Source organism: Amyelois transitella, chromosome 15 (assembly GCF_032362555.1).
Source record: "Amyelois transitella isolate CPQ chromosome 15, ilAmyTran1.1, whole genome shotgun sequence".
In the NCBI taxonomy this organism is placed as follows: Eukaryota; Metazoa; Arthropoda; class Insecta; order Lepidoptera; family Pyralidae; genus Amyelois; species Amyelois transitella.
Genome location: NC_083518.1, coordinates 4599096 through 4616945, shown reverse-complemented (window position 1 = coordinate 4616945; position 17850 = coordinate 4599096). Strand labels below are relative to the sequence as shown.

Here is a 17850-nt window from a genome sequence, read left to right as displayed (position 1 = left end):
ATCTTAGTGGGGCCTAAGTTTATTTACACTAATGTTTATACGAGCGTGGGTGGCCTGTCTGTCACAGGCGCCAGCGCAACCGCAATAATTTCATTTTGTTTTAATAAATAAACTGTTTCTAACTACAAGCCCTTGATAATCGTATTATTCATCAATGCATATCGTAGTTTTGGTATTTATTTAAGTTCGTTTTATTAAACGTGTATTCATTGTCTTCTATTTCATAGGATAGGGTGATGTTCGAGAATATTTAGTTTAACTTGATAGTGACATTGTATATTTATCTATATATTTATATATCACTAAGTTCTGTTACTGAATACTGAACTGAGTGACTGACGGATAACGCACTGCCCAAACTACTGAACGTAGAAAGTTGAAGTTTGGTATGAGTTGTCCTTTTGGGGGTGTGTAGGGGACCAACAAGAGAGGATTTTTTGGAAATTCCCGCGGGAATGGTCAAGAGTACCCGAAACTTGATGCGAGCTGCATGAAGAGAGTTATGCATGTGGATGAAGCGAAGTAAGTATGCAGAGATCGTGGCAAGTGGAAAGATGTAGTCTCTGCCTACCCCTACGGGAAAAAGGCGTGATTTTATGTACCTATGGGAATTAACATTTTACGCAGGTAGAGCCGTTAGCGTTCTCTAGTAAAAAGTAAAACTTTAATGCAAAAGATGAAACTTAAGACATAACAGTATTAGATACGTTAAATTGCCCAGTAACAAAAAAATATAAATATGTATACCTATTCCTTTACAAACTACCCGACAATTATTTCAAAGAGTTACAACATAGCTGATAAATAACTGCGTAGACCATTCAAGAAAAAAACGTAAGTGTTTAAAATAATTGAAACGGCAATGAAGAGACGAAGAATTTTCATCAAGCTGAGTATCTCGAGGTCGTTGAGATGGCGGAGCCGCATCTCATTAAGTATTCAAAGAAGGAAAACTATGGCAATAATAGTTTTAAAAGAGAGTACTTGCTCCCTTTCGTCACTCATATTAATTGGAGTTTGAGTGCGTGCATTTCTAACAATAACCGTAAGCGAAGTACCTTCCTATATGGTGCAGTGAAAATGAGAAGGGGGAACGTTGAAAATGTTTACATTCAAACAAGAGGTGCTGAAATTTTGTTTACACATATTGTTACCGTATCCATCCAATTACTACCGAACGCAGTTTCTTTTTTTATTTTATTTTGTAGTTTACGTAGAACGTTTTGCAACTGGAATAATAAAATGGCATTTTTTCTATTTCGAAGTAGAAATTGATGTATTGTTTTAAACAAAACGTTCATAACAATTTCCATTCATAACACATTTCGTTTTAACAAAGATAACCTCCCGCAGCGACGAAAACCAAGATAAACAAATAAAAATTCAGGGGTAAATAAACTTAATCGTCGAACTACTTTTCCATTTGTAATAAAAGCTAGTGTTTTCGTAACAACAGTTCATTAGAAGTCGTCCATCAATGTCACTAACCCCTTTTCAAACAATAGTGCTAGTTATCCAGGCTGGCTATATTTAAGTTTAAACTATGTGGATAAAGGTTAAAAAACAAATTGCCAAACGGCCATGGAAGCCACATATTATCTTAAATTTATAATAATAGGCAAGTTATCTAATTTTTGTTCTACATACATACATATAGTCACGTCCACATCGCCAACAGTTTTAAAAAGACTAGTGCCGTGTGGTTCCCGGCACTAATAGAAAAAATAATAGGACTACTCCATCTCTTTCCCACGGATGTCGTAAAAGGCGATTAAGGGTATATCTTTGGATACTTCTTTTAGGCGATGGGCTAGCAACCTGTCACTATTTGAATCATTAAGCCAAACAGCTGTACGTGGCCTATCAGTCTTTTCAAGACTGGTGGCTCTGTCTACCCCGCAATGGATATAGACGTGATTATATGTATGTATAAAATTTTATACTGTTTTAAAGGAAATGCAATATTTTCTGTATTTTACTTGAATTGATTAAATTTTAACGGACAACTGGCAACGGGAATTCTACTTGGTTCCAGGAAATAAATTTTCCGTCCAACATTCAATTGAACATTTAAAGTTGCCGCTGGCCGAATAGTTCCCGTAGAAAATTCACAGAAAACACGACAGAAAAAGGGTTCTTGTAGTTAATTGATAACAATAAAGAGCATGTAAGACAAACAATTACTTAAACTATTAACGTTACAATGGGTTAGAAATCCTGTAATATGAAAATAAATGTACAAAATAATAAATCTCATTATTCAAATAGATATTTGTTTTCCAGCAAGTTGAAAAATAAGCGGAAACCGACGGGAAGTGGTATAAAATAAAATTTGGCGTCATATACGACCGATCATAAACGTCGACCGCAGTGGAGTCTGTAATAAAATTACGTTACAATCGTACGCCTGGAACAAAATCCAAAAGAAAATGTAATATTTAAACTTTAATATCAGTTAAGCTTTTGATGGCAGCAACTCTTTTAAATGGTTTAATTATTTCATTACTTATTAAGTTGTTATACAGACTCAGTCGATTTTACCTACATTTTATTGATTGTAAATATTAACTTTTTCATGCCTTTGCTAGACTAGTGAATATTTAAATTCAATTCCACATAATGGTGCTACTTTCTCAGGCTTTTATTTTAGGAGTGTTATTTTCGTCCGTGTACCTTTAAAATATTACGCCACTTCCGCCGAAGCCCACCCTTTCGCTGCATAATATTTGCCATACCGCTCGATGTGCCAGATAGCAATTTCCCAACTGCACTGCACCCTCACCCCTCTATTGACTTAGCCAACCCTAACTTATGTAAGAAAACCAACCCTCTGCAGACTTTTTGAACTAAGTTTGGGTGTCATTTTTACTGTAAATAAATATTTACCTTAGATATAACAAAATAAATTTTGTGTACTCATAAAACCTGTCTTTTTCCATCGAAATGTTTGTAATACACATGTGCAGTGCAGGTCGATTTAAAGATAATATTATAAATGATGTTATGAACAACTCTAACTAATTCAATAAAACTAAGAGCGCGTCACTTTTCTCGCAAAGGTCGTCTTGTACGTAAAGAAATGTCGCAACGCTCATATACTCTGTTATTAGATTATAATAAAACCTGTTAGTATTAATAAAAGTCATTTATGTACTATCACCTGAATTGCCGAGGTTGCCGTGCCAATTAAATTCAGGCCAATTTATTCATAGCTTGTCTATTTTTAGCCCCACTTGTCCATTATAAAAAGGCATTACCATCTTTCTATAGATTCTTTTTGGGATTCGTACCTAAATGGTAAAACGGGACCCTATTTCTAAGCCTCCGCTGTCTGTCCGTCAGTATGTCTGTCTGTTACCCAGCTGTATCTCACAAACTGTGAATAGCTAGAAAGCTGAAATATTCACAAATTATGTATTTCCGTTTCTGCTTTAACAACAAACACAAAATATTTAAAGGAAATATATATCCCTCTTAGTTTATATTTTCTTAAACTTTTTAGTGTTTTTTTGTTATAGCGGCAAACAATACACATGTTTTTTTTTTGTTGTTCTGGCTCAATATTAATAACGTTAACAGGTAGACGCTTAAAACACAGAATATTACCTTTCAAAATAAATAATTTCATAAAAATAAAGTAATTACTTATTAGAAGCTTCATCAAAACGGTTTCAAAGTCGGCACACGAGAAAGGAAAAAAAATCTATATTTAAACCTGTTTATTCGTGACAAACTTGCCTGTTATTATATATTCAAAACGGTTGCTTGGTCAGATAGAAACTGTGTTGCTTTCCCCGTGTTTTTAATCGATAACTGTTCTATTATTATCATCTAAAAGGGCTTACTATACTATATTCATAAGTTGAGTAGAAGCTCGCCGATTTGTATCAAATACAGGCTAGGCTCGTTATCTTTACCGAACAGGTTATAAAACAGTAAATATCTTAAATGGTTTTATAATTTTCAAGATTATAATTTTTAACTGAATGAGGTAGTCAAGAGATTCTTATATTACGTTTGTGACTGTATCTATACCTAGTAATTAAAAGTAATAATGTTATAATATAAATGTATTCTTCAAAAAGAAAACTGCCGCCGAACTTGGTTATTTGCTAACGTGGATCAATGAGCTTTGTTTAATACATAAAGTATTTTCTAATTCTAATTGAACTTTTTTTTTATTTACTTTTGATAGATCTCAATGATTATAAAAACACGTTTAATGAAATCGTTTTTTATAAGCTGAACGAAAAGCATTTCGATCTTTGCATGACTTGGCTCTGTTTATTCTGCAAGAAACATAGACATGATTATATGTATGTAGCTGTACCCGCGACTTCGTTCGCGTGGAAGAGTTATTTTGGACATCATTGAAGCCCTCAAGGATGAATAACTTCCCGCTTTTCATTCACATTTTCCATTGATTTCTTCGCTCATTATAGTTGCAGCCTGATGTTATATAGCCTAAAGCCTTCCTCGATAAATGGTCAATTCAACACAAAAATAATTTTTCAATTCGAACCAGTTGTTCCTGAGATTGGCGCGTTCAAACAAACACAAACAAACTGTTCAGCTTCATTATATTAGTATAGATATAGATGTGATTATATGTATGTATTTGTTTTTACGAGGCTCATCTAACGTCTCATCTAAAATTTTAATAACTAATCCAACTGACCAAAATCAATAAGAGGATATAATAACGTCCAATTTTTTATGACGCCACCGGAGAGGAACCGGATCTGTATCCGGCTGTAACTTCCCCCGAGTTCGTCTCCTGAATAATTTATCTTTCGTCGCCTGTTGGCTGCAGTGCCGCGCCATCAAGTCGCGTGCGCATTGGATAGCCCGACATTTTTCCATATAATTCCGAGAAACCTGACGACATGAAAAAAACAATTATAGTATCTTAATATCACACCAATCTTAAATGCAAGTCTGAAGGTTTTTCTTAATAAGAATACGTTCTGTTTAGTTATGTTGTCACTCAAAGAAAAATTAAATTGCATTGAGTTGTAGTGTTACAAATGGGCAATATTTTTCTGGTATCAGTATAATTTAATGGAAACAATTGCAAAATTTTCTTTACCCATTTTCCTTACATCAAACGGATAAAACATAAATCTGCGATGTCGGAAATGATTCCATCGACTTCAGAGATATGATCTGCATACAAAACGTAGGTACCTCTTTAACATAATGACCGCGATAACGATTTTCGGCGGCGTCGGAATAAAAAATTACACCATTTGATACTCATATAATTCGGCAACAATTGGATGTCATGTCAGACGGACGGGCTGTCCCTTTGTGTGGTAGCATGATGGACGTATGAATTATACGCAACGTTCTCGACCCGTTTTCGGTATGCCAGGGTACCGAAAGTATAATTTTCGCAGTGTAATGTGTCGATTTACACCATGCTACTACTACATACTGCATACTGTACAAGAGAGCGTTGATGGTCGAATCGGTAAGGTACCCGGTATAAATGCGTGATGCGCAGAAAGGCACAGGTTCGAATCCCACTTCTGCCATGCAAATGACTAATTTAGAAGTTATGTAAATTTTTTGAATACTTACCGATGCTTCTACGGTAAGGGTAAACATCGTGAGTAAACCTGCATATTGAGGAAACTGGATGTGTAACTATGATTTATCCAATACGGGTTAGGTTTACCTGCAAAAGGGGCGGAGGTCAAATGAGAGTCGCTTCGTGTAAAAACTTCCAAACTCACCCAATCCAGGATCTATGGTCTAAGGCATACGCCCGGGCTCCTCACTAGAGTAAAGAAGTTGCAATCGGGACTAAGGCCAGGATGAAGAAGACTATACATACATACTTTGAACTTAAATCCTTTTTCCATTTCGTGGGTGTCAAATATGCTTCATTTGAAGGCCTATATAAATATATATATTTTCACATCACCAGCTACATCAAACAGGATCTTGATAACTTGAAAACAGGACTTATAAATATCAATAAAAACCACATCGACGATCCAGTTCTTTCCTCGGAACTTGGAATACATTACTTAGTCATGTCTATTACATCCTGTATTCTATTTTTTTTTTTGCTACCAGACCATCAGGATACCCGATAACTTCCATATGTGCTAAAGTATCCTGTATAAATCAGACATTAAAATAGCATCAATTAATCTTCAGCGTCATTAGCTAACTATTAAAACTTTATACATTTCTTCGTTACAGTAAAAACAGGTTTATATCGTCCCTATTAGATTTTCCCCTTTTCAAATCGCAGATCTGGAATAAACTAAATGTAATTTATCAATGTTTTATAAAAAAAATTACGTACTTATGGACTTGACTGGAGTAAAAAAATTTTAACATGGCTGGTTTTTTCATAAAACAGCGACACGAGTTTTCCGATATTCTCACTTGTTTAAAAAAAAGAACTAAATTTGCGGTCATATAAATCAGACGATATGTATGGATCCCAGCGATGATAAATTTTCAATGAACCCTCGCGTTGTGTGGCTGATCGTTAAACTGTTTGTGTTGTCTGATCACGTCATCTGACCGCACGAGAAATTGCATTGCGGTGCTTTGAAGGTTGCCTTTCTATGAAACCTTTTTTAGGTATTTACCAGATCGTGGGCCATATGGAATGTTAATAATCCACTTTTACCTGCTTGAAGATAAGATTACGATAAATTCTTCCGGATTGTACGATTCAAACGTCTCGTTAATATTTGTTTATGATACGACTTGAAAATTTAATTGAGAAAAAGCTCCCGTGTTGGTTCTTAGGGAACATTGACGCCGAATTTTTAAGTAGGCAAATTGCTGGGAATGCAATATATGTAGATGATTGGAAACAGAGAATATCACATTACAGTATCTTCATAACATAAATACAACGCAGTTTTCTTACTACGTATGCTAATTTCTGTACCAAAATAATATTATATCTATCAACTTATCTAAGTATGACTACATTCAAATTATTAACTTAGCATTTCAGATCAAACCCACGTCCTATCCTACGTGGCACCGCTTTCGTTAAAATCAATGTCAATTGCGTATACATATAATAATGTATGCCTGTTTGTTGTTTCCAGTGTTGCTCAGCGAGACAATCCTGCCTGACGACACGTTAGAAGACAAGACGTTGAAGATCACAGACTTTGGGCTGGCGCGGGAAGTGTACAAGACCACACGGATGTCTGCGGCGGGGACCTACGCCTGGATGCCGCCAGAGGTGGGTTACGTTATTTATTTCCATAGACGTTTACCAGTTTTCAATATGAGTTTAAAATTTAATTAAAATAGGTACACTGAATCTTATGGTGCATAGCATTGTTCCTGGCAATTTTCATAAAAATCGTATCGTGCTTCTGGTTGAATTTTAGATGGGTCTCAAAAGTACATGTCTAACAAGGGGGGGCACTTCTCATATTGTGCAGCGGAAAACATGAAATGGATACGAATTGCATCTATTATTTTTGTTTCAATGACAAATCTTATTCGTAATCGCTACATTCTTTTTTGTGTAGCTGGGTCGTTCTTCTTTTTAACCTACATAAAGGTGTCTTCGCCAGACCGTTAAAAATAAAACACGTGAATTATCAATATTTTTTCAAAATTACATTTTAATATACACTGTACTATACATACAATGACCGCACATATTTAAATAATATATTAATTAAATAATTTCACTGTAAAAAGTAAGTTACAGAGTTGTGAATCCGCGTGACAGAGATGTTTTCATACAAAATCATTATGTCTCCCGATACATGAGCTTACGTGTTATCTATAATATTACGAAAAAAATATATTATGACCCAAAATGTAAAAATATCCTAAATCTCTTTAATATATTACCTATCGTGTAACAGTAATAGTTAATTTTTAATACTATGAATAAAATTATTAAAAAATCTCAAATACTCGTCTCCCTCTACCTAATGTTTTGCGTGGTAAATTCTGTCACGTGGGTTGTCAAACGAAATACGTGCTGTTGCTGCTCGTCCTTGTGGCATGCGAACCAAGGGAATTACCCCCTTTCAACCCTCCCTACATGTTCCCGTCTGCGAACAGAAGGCAGCGCCTCAGTCGCCCAAACGCAGTGTCAGGACGCGCGTGTTTTTAAACGACTACCGCTTCGTTTCGTAAGTAATTGATTGAAATTATAATGATCATTGTTACTTTTTGTTGTTTACTCTTACGTAATAAGAAATATTTTATGCTCGACATGTAAATTATCAAATTCTATGTTAACTTTTAAATATAATCAACTTTTTAAATTTACCCTTCCGTCACACGACAATTTTGTCACATAGTTATTGTGACGAAGTGGTAAGTACGTGACGGTGGGGTAATATAAATAATGTTTTTGTTAAATTTATGCTTAATTCAAGAAATACTTTAAAAAAATTATTAGTTTTGGTAGTTATTAGGATAATTATTCCTACGGAAAATCTTCTGTTGTCATTTAGATACTAATTACTTATTTTCTATCACCAGATAACATCAAGGTGTAACAGAAGACATTAACAGCTGCAGAAAGACAATGGATTTGTCGCCCGAAAGAGTTAATGACCCTGAGAAAGTGGCTGAAGAAAACGCAAAGATTTAGAAAGATACGAAAAAAGCTAGTGGCTGATATGAGCGAGCGAGAACATCGAATTCAAAAGCGAAGATGGCAAGAAGCTAATAAAAAATGAAGGGAGAAGAAAAAGAAGCTTGAAGAGGCACTTTTGAACACACCGGCTCCATCGCAAACACCAGAATGTCCAAGAGAAACTCCACGTGCACACCGACAACACCGACTCCCTCTGAAGTATCAACGCGCAGTTCCAAGGCAAGAAAAATAATGAAAAGAGATAGAATAAAGTTATACAGAGATAATGTTAAGTATCAAGAAAAAATAAAACAGTGAAAACAAAAAGGCAGCAGCAAAAAAGAGGAAAATGATTAAATGAAAATAATAGTCAGAACACAAAGAAGTGCAACGTTCTATCGTTTAATGGCATTATATATATTTATATATATAATGCCATTAAAGAACGATACAAGACTGTCAAAAGTCGAAGAGAAAAACGCCTCATTCAATCGGTTTTCCAAACCCGTATCGTAATAGAGTCTCGAGTGCAGATCGAATTAGTAAGAGATGCAATAGGCGTAGACCGACCTTTGATATACAAGAGCGTTCTACCAAAGCATTCTGATCTTGTACGAAAGATTGTTCTTTTTGCGGGATGATGTAACGAGGGCTACAGCTCTCACGAGTCTAAGAAGCTCTAATCTCAAATGTGATTTCATTTATTGTTTCAGTTTGATCTCACCTTATCATATTATATGATAATGTTGAAGACTGATTAAGGCTTATGACAGAGTTGAGAGGAATGAATTGTGGTCAGCACTTTCTATGCATGGGGTGAGCAGTCTCTAGATACGAGCACTGAAATCCTTATATGAGGACTCGAGAGGATTAAACGGAGCACACACTGAGACATTTAAGAATGAGAAAGGCGTTAGGTTGTGTTGCGTCACCGTGGCTGTTCAACCTAGGTATTAATGGATAGTTGTTTGATAGATTTGAAAGAGTCTTTTGGTCATTTGGTCCCGACATTAATGTATAGGAGTGAAAGTTGGGTATGGCAAAAGAAGCACGAAAGCAGAATAAATGCAGTGGAAATGAGAGCGTTAAGGAGTATGATCGGTGTAAAATTGAGTGACAGGATAAGGAACAGCGTCGTAAGGGAATGTTGTGATGTGAAAGAAGATGTAGTTACAGGAATAGAAAAGGGTATGTTAAGATGGTTTGGTCATGTAGGAGGATGAATGAAAGCAGGTTGACTAAGCAGATATACAAGGAGAGTGTGGAGGGAAAGGTGGGAGTGGGAAGGCCTAGACGAACGTATCTTGATCAAATTAAGGACGTCCTGGTAAAGGGTCAGGTCGAGAGTACCCACAACCGCCAAGCTTGCATGAAGACAGTTATGAATGTGGATGAAGCGAAGGAAGTATGCAGAGATCGTGGCAAGTGGTAAGATGTAGTCTCTGCCTATCCCTCCTGAAAAGAGGCGTGATTTTATGTATGTGTGTATGTACTGATTAAGATTTATAAAAATAAATGAATATGATTCTATAAAAACAAATGTATTTGATTGCAAACTATTGCAAAAGAGAGCCTGGCATCCCCTAGAATAACAACTCCGTCACACAAGTTACTACTCTGTCACAATGGTTGTCTCCTGTTAGGAAAATTGTTTTGGTCGTAAATATATTTAGTTATAACTAGTGCAACATTGGAGGTTTTTTATTTACAATATTTTATGAAATTGCCATCTGTGCAAAACTTATTTATTTGTAAATAATACTAAATTTTAATTTACAGCAAAAATTAACTTTATATCAGCAGTAAATGTAACAGAGTGGTATTCGAACATCAATAAAATATATTTATAAATACAAATAAATAGTATTATTATGTTTTTTTAAACTTCATTTTGGTTAATTTATGTTTTACAAAAGTAAAAGTTTTTTTAACGAACAGCAGTTAATAGAATAAAATAAAAGGTTTCGTGACGGAAATGTAACTTTTTGAGTCGATTCTCTCTAAAAAGTCATGAAAATCCTACAAAAATCTGTAAACTTCGCGGCCAATAACTTTTTCTGATAGAGTAGAAAGTCGTCTATTAGAATATATGTATATGAAGACGTTCATACAATGTAAATATTTTTTCAAAACTGTGCAAATTTTTATTCAAAATGTAGGTTTAAAAGAAGAACGACCCAGCTCTATAGATTAGTTAATAGCCGGCGTAATATCTGCAACTATTATTCAATCGGTCTATTCTTTAATTAAATCGCCGTCCTAACAGCCATCGCATCAGCAACGTTATTTTAATGCTAATTAACAGTCAGTTCACGGCCGTTCCGTTCCACTCGAGCGGTGTTTAGATACGGGTTCAGATGAACGATGACCTCCTAGGCTTAGTGGTTGACACGGCATTCCGCTAGAAGGAACCATTCTTGGTTCGATTCCCAGCCAATCTTTTTTTTTTCTATTTTTAAAGGAAATTTAATTCTTATTGAAGTGTTCAGTTTATAAAAGTTAGTTACATTTGAATGTGAAAGTTACAAACATGTTGAATTCTGCCCATAATTTTATAAAACTAGGAAAATTACATATACAGAACAGGCATTTTGTCTGTAAAGAAATTATTGCCTTAAGTTGACCGAATAAAATTAATTTTAATTTCCAGGTGATAAAGAACTCAACGTTTTCCCGCGCGTCAGACGTATGGTCGTACGGCGTACTCCTGTGGGAACTACTGACGGGCGAGACCCCGTACAAGGGCATAGACGCGTTGGCGGTCGCGTACGGGGTTGCTATCAACAAGCTCACACTGCCAATACCCAGCACTTGTCCAGAGCCCTGGAAACTGCTTATGCAAGGTACGATTTGATCAGAACATTTGTGTTAAACTCTACATCTATTGTTTTGAAGTTTGTTTTTAAGGGGTTCTTCTGTGGGAACTCCTAATGGGCGGGTCTGATGGTCGTTACAACACAAAAGATAAGCAACAAAGTTGAAATTTTCCTTTGAACATAATGTTCTTGTTATTATATTACGGCAATATATTACGGTATGGTCTTTTCGGTAGGTAATATAGGTATAGGCAGATACAGCTGAACGTAGCCTTTCAATCTTCAATGCGACTGTTACCTTTGTTTACCTCTTAAGGTATAAAGGCGTGATTATGTTTATGTATGTATGTACTGCGTTGTGAAAGGAGAAGAATGTGTACTAAAGATATGGAAGGACTATTTTGAAAGTTTATTTGAAAAAAAGGAAGGAAATAAGAAAGATTTCTGCTATAGCGAAGAAAAAGAGAATGAGATGGAAGGCGAAATTGAAATGTTCGAAATTGTGGAAGCACTTAAGAGTATGAAAGCGGGAAAGGCTGCTGGGTGTGATAGAGTGTCGGTCGAGATGCTTAAAGCAGGAAAAGGCGTAGTAGCTAGTCAGTTGTACTGCCTTTTCAATTTGTGTTGGAGAAGCGGCCGAGTACCAAAAGATTGGTGTAAGGCTGTTATCGTGCCACTTTACAAAGGAAAAGGGTCACAGCTGGACTGCAAAAATTATCGTGGTATAAGCCTGCTTAGCGTCGTCGGCAAATTGTATGCTAAGGTATTGATTAATAGAGTCAGGAATGAAACTGATGACAAAATATGGGATGCTCAAGCGGGATTTCGAAAGGGAATGGGATGTACTGATCAGGTCTTTTCCTTGCGGTGCATAGCCGAAAAGTTTTTGGCCAAGAGTCAAAAAGTCTATTGCACATTCGTAGATCTGGAAAAGGCCTATGACAGAGTTGAGAGGAATGAATTGTGGTCAGCACTTTCTATGCATGGGGTGAGCAGTCTCTTAATACGAGCACTGAAATCCTTATATGAGGATTCGAGTGCTTGTGTCAGGATAAACGGAGCGCACACTGAGTGGTTTAAGATTGAGAAAGGCGTTAGGCAAGGATGTGTTGCGTCACCGTGGCTGTTCAACCTATTTATGGATAGCTGTTTGACAGATTTGAAAGAGTCTAAAAGTGGATTAAGGATGAATGAGTTACTCGTCAAATGTCTGCTCTATGCCGACGATCAGGTTATACTGGCGTCATCAGCGGAGGAGTTACAGGAGATGGTAAACTGTATGCATGAAGCTTTAAAAGAGAAAGGAATGAAAGTGAACGTAAGTAAAACTAAAACACTGGTTTTTGAAATGGAGAAAGAAATGACAGCATGTAATATTTTGATTGGAGGAGAAAAAGTGGAGCAAGTGAAAGAGTTTGTATATCTAGGATCAAAGTTTACATCAGATGGCAAGTATGATAGTGATATTGAAAGGAGAGTGAACGCGGGGAACATGGTGAATGGAGCTTTGCATGCCTTTATGAGCAGTCAGAAACTATCCAAAAAGGCTCGACTGGCTGTGCACAGGGGCGTGTTGGTCCCGACATTAATGTATGGGAGTGAAAGTTGGGTATGGCAAAAGAAGCATGAAAGCAGAATAAATGCAGTGGAAATGAGAGCGTTAAGGAGTATGATGGGTGTGAAATTGAGTGACAGGATAAGGAACAGCGTGATAAGGGAATGTTGTGATGTGAAAGAAGATGTAGTTACAGGAATAGAAAAGGGTATGTTAAGATGGTTCGGTCATGTGGAGAGGATGAATGAAAGCAGGTTGACTAAGCAGATATACAAGGAGAGTGTGGAGGGAAAGGTCGGAGTGGGAAGACCTAGACGAACGTATCTTGATCAAATTAAGGACGTCCTGGTAAAGGGTCAGGTCAAAAGTACCCGAAACCGCCGAGCTTGTATGAAGAGAGTTATGAATGTGGACGAAGCGAAAGAAGTATGCAGAGATCGTGGCAAGTGGAAAGAGGTAGTCTCTGCCTACCCCTCCGGGAAAGAGGCGTGATTTTATGTATGTATGTATGTACTAATTCCTGATAGAATTTCTTACAAAATAATGCCTTTTGGTCAAACTCTTGATGAGAAAAAAAAGGAGAATTTAACACAAGTTATTTTATTTAATTATTTCAATGATATCCTTTCTTGCATGAGCAGTTTTCAAGGCTCCAGAGACATGCTAAGTCTTGGCAGTGTGAGTTTGTTGATGGCAACCTCATATTATGAGGTTGCCATCAACAAACTCACACTAATAACAAGAACATTATGTTCAAAGGAAAATTTCAACTTTGTTGCTTATCTTTTGTGCTGTAATGCATGTTTAATTCTTTATCTTCCTTCTGGCGTTAGTTCAGGTTACATCTCACTTTTCTGAAGAGGAGCCCGGGCTTACACGAAGCGACTCCCATCTGACCTTTATTCTTATTGTTATTAACGATATGAAAAATTAAAATGCATTTATTTCGATATATTCGAATAACTTATTCCTTGTATCATTTTAGATTGCTGGCGCTCAACACCCCGCGACCGGCCTTCGTTTCCGGAAATTCTGGATCGGCTAGAAGAGATTCGAGAGTCAGAATTCACCCGCGCTCCCCACGAGTCCTTCCACACCATGCAGGACGGGTGGAGAGTCGAGATTGAAGAGGTTCTGGGCGATCTCAGAAGAAAAGAGAAGGTAATTAACGTTTGAAAGTGCTTGTATATAGTTTTATTAGTTAAAGCTCTTTGAATATTTTAAACATACTGTGAACTGTGAATATGTTAATACATATGTTTCAAGAGAAAGCTACATTTTGGTTACTTTCAGGAGGCGAATAGATATCTGTTGATTCTAACTTTGACAAAGAATGTGTCCTATATTTTTCCTTTCTATCTTCTTTATCTTTTTATTTAGGTACAGAAGATATAAATATAATTTATAATAAAGTACTTAGTTTTGTTAATCATAACTTATATCTACTGCTTAACCCAATGGTAGGCTGTTAAATTATGCTATAAGCATTATGTCTGCCTATTATAAGTACTTTACAAAGTGTAAATGTTACAATAAAGAATAAATTACATAGCACTGAGAGAGTCCTATGTAATTTATTCGACGAAATATGCCTTTAAAAATGTTACTTAAATGTGCAGCTATCTTATTCTTATATTAATATTTGGTTTAATTGTACAGTCGAGTACAAATAACACTGAACCCCCATATAGCTTATATGGACAAAAAGGCAAGCTAAATGCCTAAAACTTTGTTATATATTTTATCATGTACTACATAAGTCTACTTTTTTGCTATAATTCCGGTTTACAAATGAAATTGTAATTGGGCTTGTAAAATATATATTTGCACTGCCTATTATTATATCAATCACTCAACTCTGTACAGTCACAGAAAGCTATAAGTTAAACATGTCCTGTCTGTTCTTTGTTTGGCATTTTGAATAAATTTTAATACTAAGATTATCTTAATGATATTTTTGTTGCATCACTAATAAGAATTTGTTCTTGAATGCTTACAAATAGGAATGCAAATCTATAGAAGAGGTTAGTGGTATTCTTGGTGTTGTTGACATTAGTTTTAATTATTATTTTTTACTCTTTTTAATATTGAGTTAAGCACCAATTTTGCTTCTTTTAAGGATTAGGGGCCACCATTCTCCACTAGCTTCCCAAAATAATGTTATAGCATGCTGATGTTTAGCTTTAATTTCTTTTATTTAATACCCTTTTTAATTTCTTACGACAAAATAGCTTACTTTTAACTTTTCAAATGTCTAAGACCTATAGATTTTCAATAATTCATATATAGGTACTTTATCTATAAATGAATGATTAAAAAAGTTGGGTATGTAACGATATTATGGACGACGCATCACGTTATTAACACAATTTGTGTTATTTTATCAAAAAAACGAATATTTTTATTGTAAAACTTATTTCCACACTAATGCAAGAATAAATCTTATCCCTAACGACATTCACAGTAATAACTCCAATTTTTCTCAATGTTTGTTTTTAAATATCCATATGTTACTAACACAAATGCCTTGTTTCAAATTGTCACCAACTTATTATGGGGCTTAATCTTATATGTTTTGTTGCTTTTATAAGTGGCTCCACACATGTGCAATGTGTCTTATGTCCGTTTAGTGATTAAACTGTGAAGATGTAACAAAACAAACAAACTTTTATTTTTATAATATTTGTATGGATTTAATTTTTATATCTATCTCTGTAGGAGCTGAGATGGCGCGAAGAAGAGCTGACCAAGGCGCAACTACAACAACGGCTGATGCAGCAGAACCTCGCGCAGAAGGAACGAGAACTGCAAATGAGAGAATTCGACCTGGTGGCCCGGGAACTGCACATCATGATCTTCGCCAGCAATATGTCCCACCAACCGCCTCCGCCCAATAAACGCAAGGGTACTCAATTTAAACACAAATATATCCATAATGAGGTAAAAAAAAAATTGTTACAAAATTCGAATGCCACATTTATCCAATTATGGTATATCACCGCATGTTATACTTGAAACTTTCATGTTGACAATGGGTAACTTCTGTGGAACCTCCGCACAACAAATACGTATGTGCCGCCAGTGTTAAACAAGACTTGTGGAACAGTGAGCTGCAGATGACTCCTCATTTTGTGATTATTATGCATGTTCTTCACTTCAATAGGCCCTGGGTATCATGTGCAGCGTTGAACATAAAGATTTACATCCTATGTGACTGAGCTGTCTCTCTGGAGAAACTGAATTCGATTCCAGACTTGTTGTGTTGAATATAAAAATTTAAGTTTTAATTGTAGGATATGCAAAATCTTATTGAGCCATAATAACAACTTATCAATAAACATTCCAGGCAAATTCAGCAAGCCGAAGCTGGTGAAGAAGGACACCATATCGTCTCCTTTGGACTTCCGACACACACTTACAGTCCGGCCGTCGGACGACGAGTCCAGCGTGAAACAACTTGTGGCCGTCGCGAAGGACACTCCACCAGGATCCCCTCATATCATGAGGGCTATTGCTCGTTAGTATTACTTACAATTTTTTTGAGTTTCTCAAGATGACTGTATGCCTATTCTTTTAGGCGTTTTTTGTCACATTCATGAAAAGACAGATGGAGTGGTCCTATTTTAAAGTGCCGGGAACAATCAGACACGTCATTAGTTATTTTCAGCTTTCTTGGAATCTACACAATGTAATTCTTATTTCTACCTGTTTAGTAATCGGAAATAATCCATAACTCTTTTAGTGTACTCACCTGTCCTTCTGGCATGCCGACGTGAAAAATTGATAACGTCGACTCTTGTTTAGTTACGTATATAGTCTTCCAAAATTTTGCATTTTAAAATGTAGTTCGTCCCCCCAGTGCCGGCGGACGGCGTGAAGGGCAAGACGTGGGGCCCGTCGTCGGCGCACGGGCGCTCGCGCGGGCACCTGCCGCTGCCGGCGCTGCGGCCGCGCGCCGCGCCGCGCATCTCCAGCTCGGCGCCCGACCTGCCGCCCGCGCCGCGCCGCACAGGTAACCTCCGCCTCGCCGTCGCGCGCGCGCCGCGCAAGTCCAAGTCGCAGTGCCGCGCCGCCGACAAGGAGGCGCCGCGCAAGCGCTCCGGCAGCCACGACGACCTGCTCTACGAGAACGACGAGCCGCGCGCGCGCCTGCTGTGCCCCATGTTCTCGTCCGCCGCGGACCTCCCCCACCACTACGACACGGTGTTCGACGTCGCGATCGATAAGGCCGAGCGCAAGGGCAGCCACGGGGAGGTGAAGCGCAGCTTGCTCAAGAATTTCCAAGCTCGCTCGAACAGTATCGCGGGGTTTTTCGCCGCGCCCGGCGTCAGCTCGTCCGAGACGAGGCGGCTGCTGACGGATGACTAGGTTTCCTACACTCTCAGGCCTGGTTTACGGTTGCGAGATATGTTTAAATAAGAAATAGTAGTTTAGGCCCCGACATCTGATTGCTTCTGTGGCACAAAGAACTGTGTTGCACAGAAGGACTGCGATTTAAATGTTTATCTGTATAAAAAAAATCATAAAATATAGCATCATTGAGTTAATGTCTCGCATATGAGACTAACTTAATCTGTGTAATTTGACCCTTACATAATATATAAGCACTTAACATCAGAACGTTTTACTTCATAGTTATTATGATTTATTAAAAAAATATGTATGTTATAAAAAATCATAAACTAATGGTAATTTTCGGAATTTTAAAGCAGTTACCTGCAAAAAATCCCAGAACTTAATGTTTGAGGCCTAAATTACCGAGAATGATCTCTTATTTGCCCAAGAAAGTATCATAACACAATCATATTGTAAATTAGGCTTGAAGTGCAATATTTTTAAAGTCTGATATAATATTAATCATTCCGAAAGACGCTAATTTAAAGTGGCCC

General features: G+C 36.9%; 1 protein-coding gene across 2 annotated transcripts in view; it reads left to right on the top strand.

Moving 5' to 3' along the window:
- The window catches only part of LOC106135681 (mitogen-activated protein kinase kinase kinase 11), a 39109-nt gene that overhangs the window by 11604 nt on the left and 9655 nt on the right, over positions 1–17850 (top strand). For both annotated transcript variants that reach the window (XM_060948217.1, XM_060948216.1), the window contains exons 2-7: positions 7086–7225; positions 11241–11433; positions 13947–14122; positions 15680–15866; positions 16308–16478; positions 16821–16973. In XM_060948217.1, the coding sequence (XP_060804200.1) occupies positions 7086–7225; positions 11241–11433; positions 13947–14122; positions 15680–15866; positions 16308–16478; positions 16821–16973 (1020 nt within the window). The remainder of the gene's footprint in view (positions 1–7085; positions 7226–11240; positions 11434–13946; positions 14123–15679; positions 15867–16307; positions 16479–16820; positions 16974–17850) is intronic.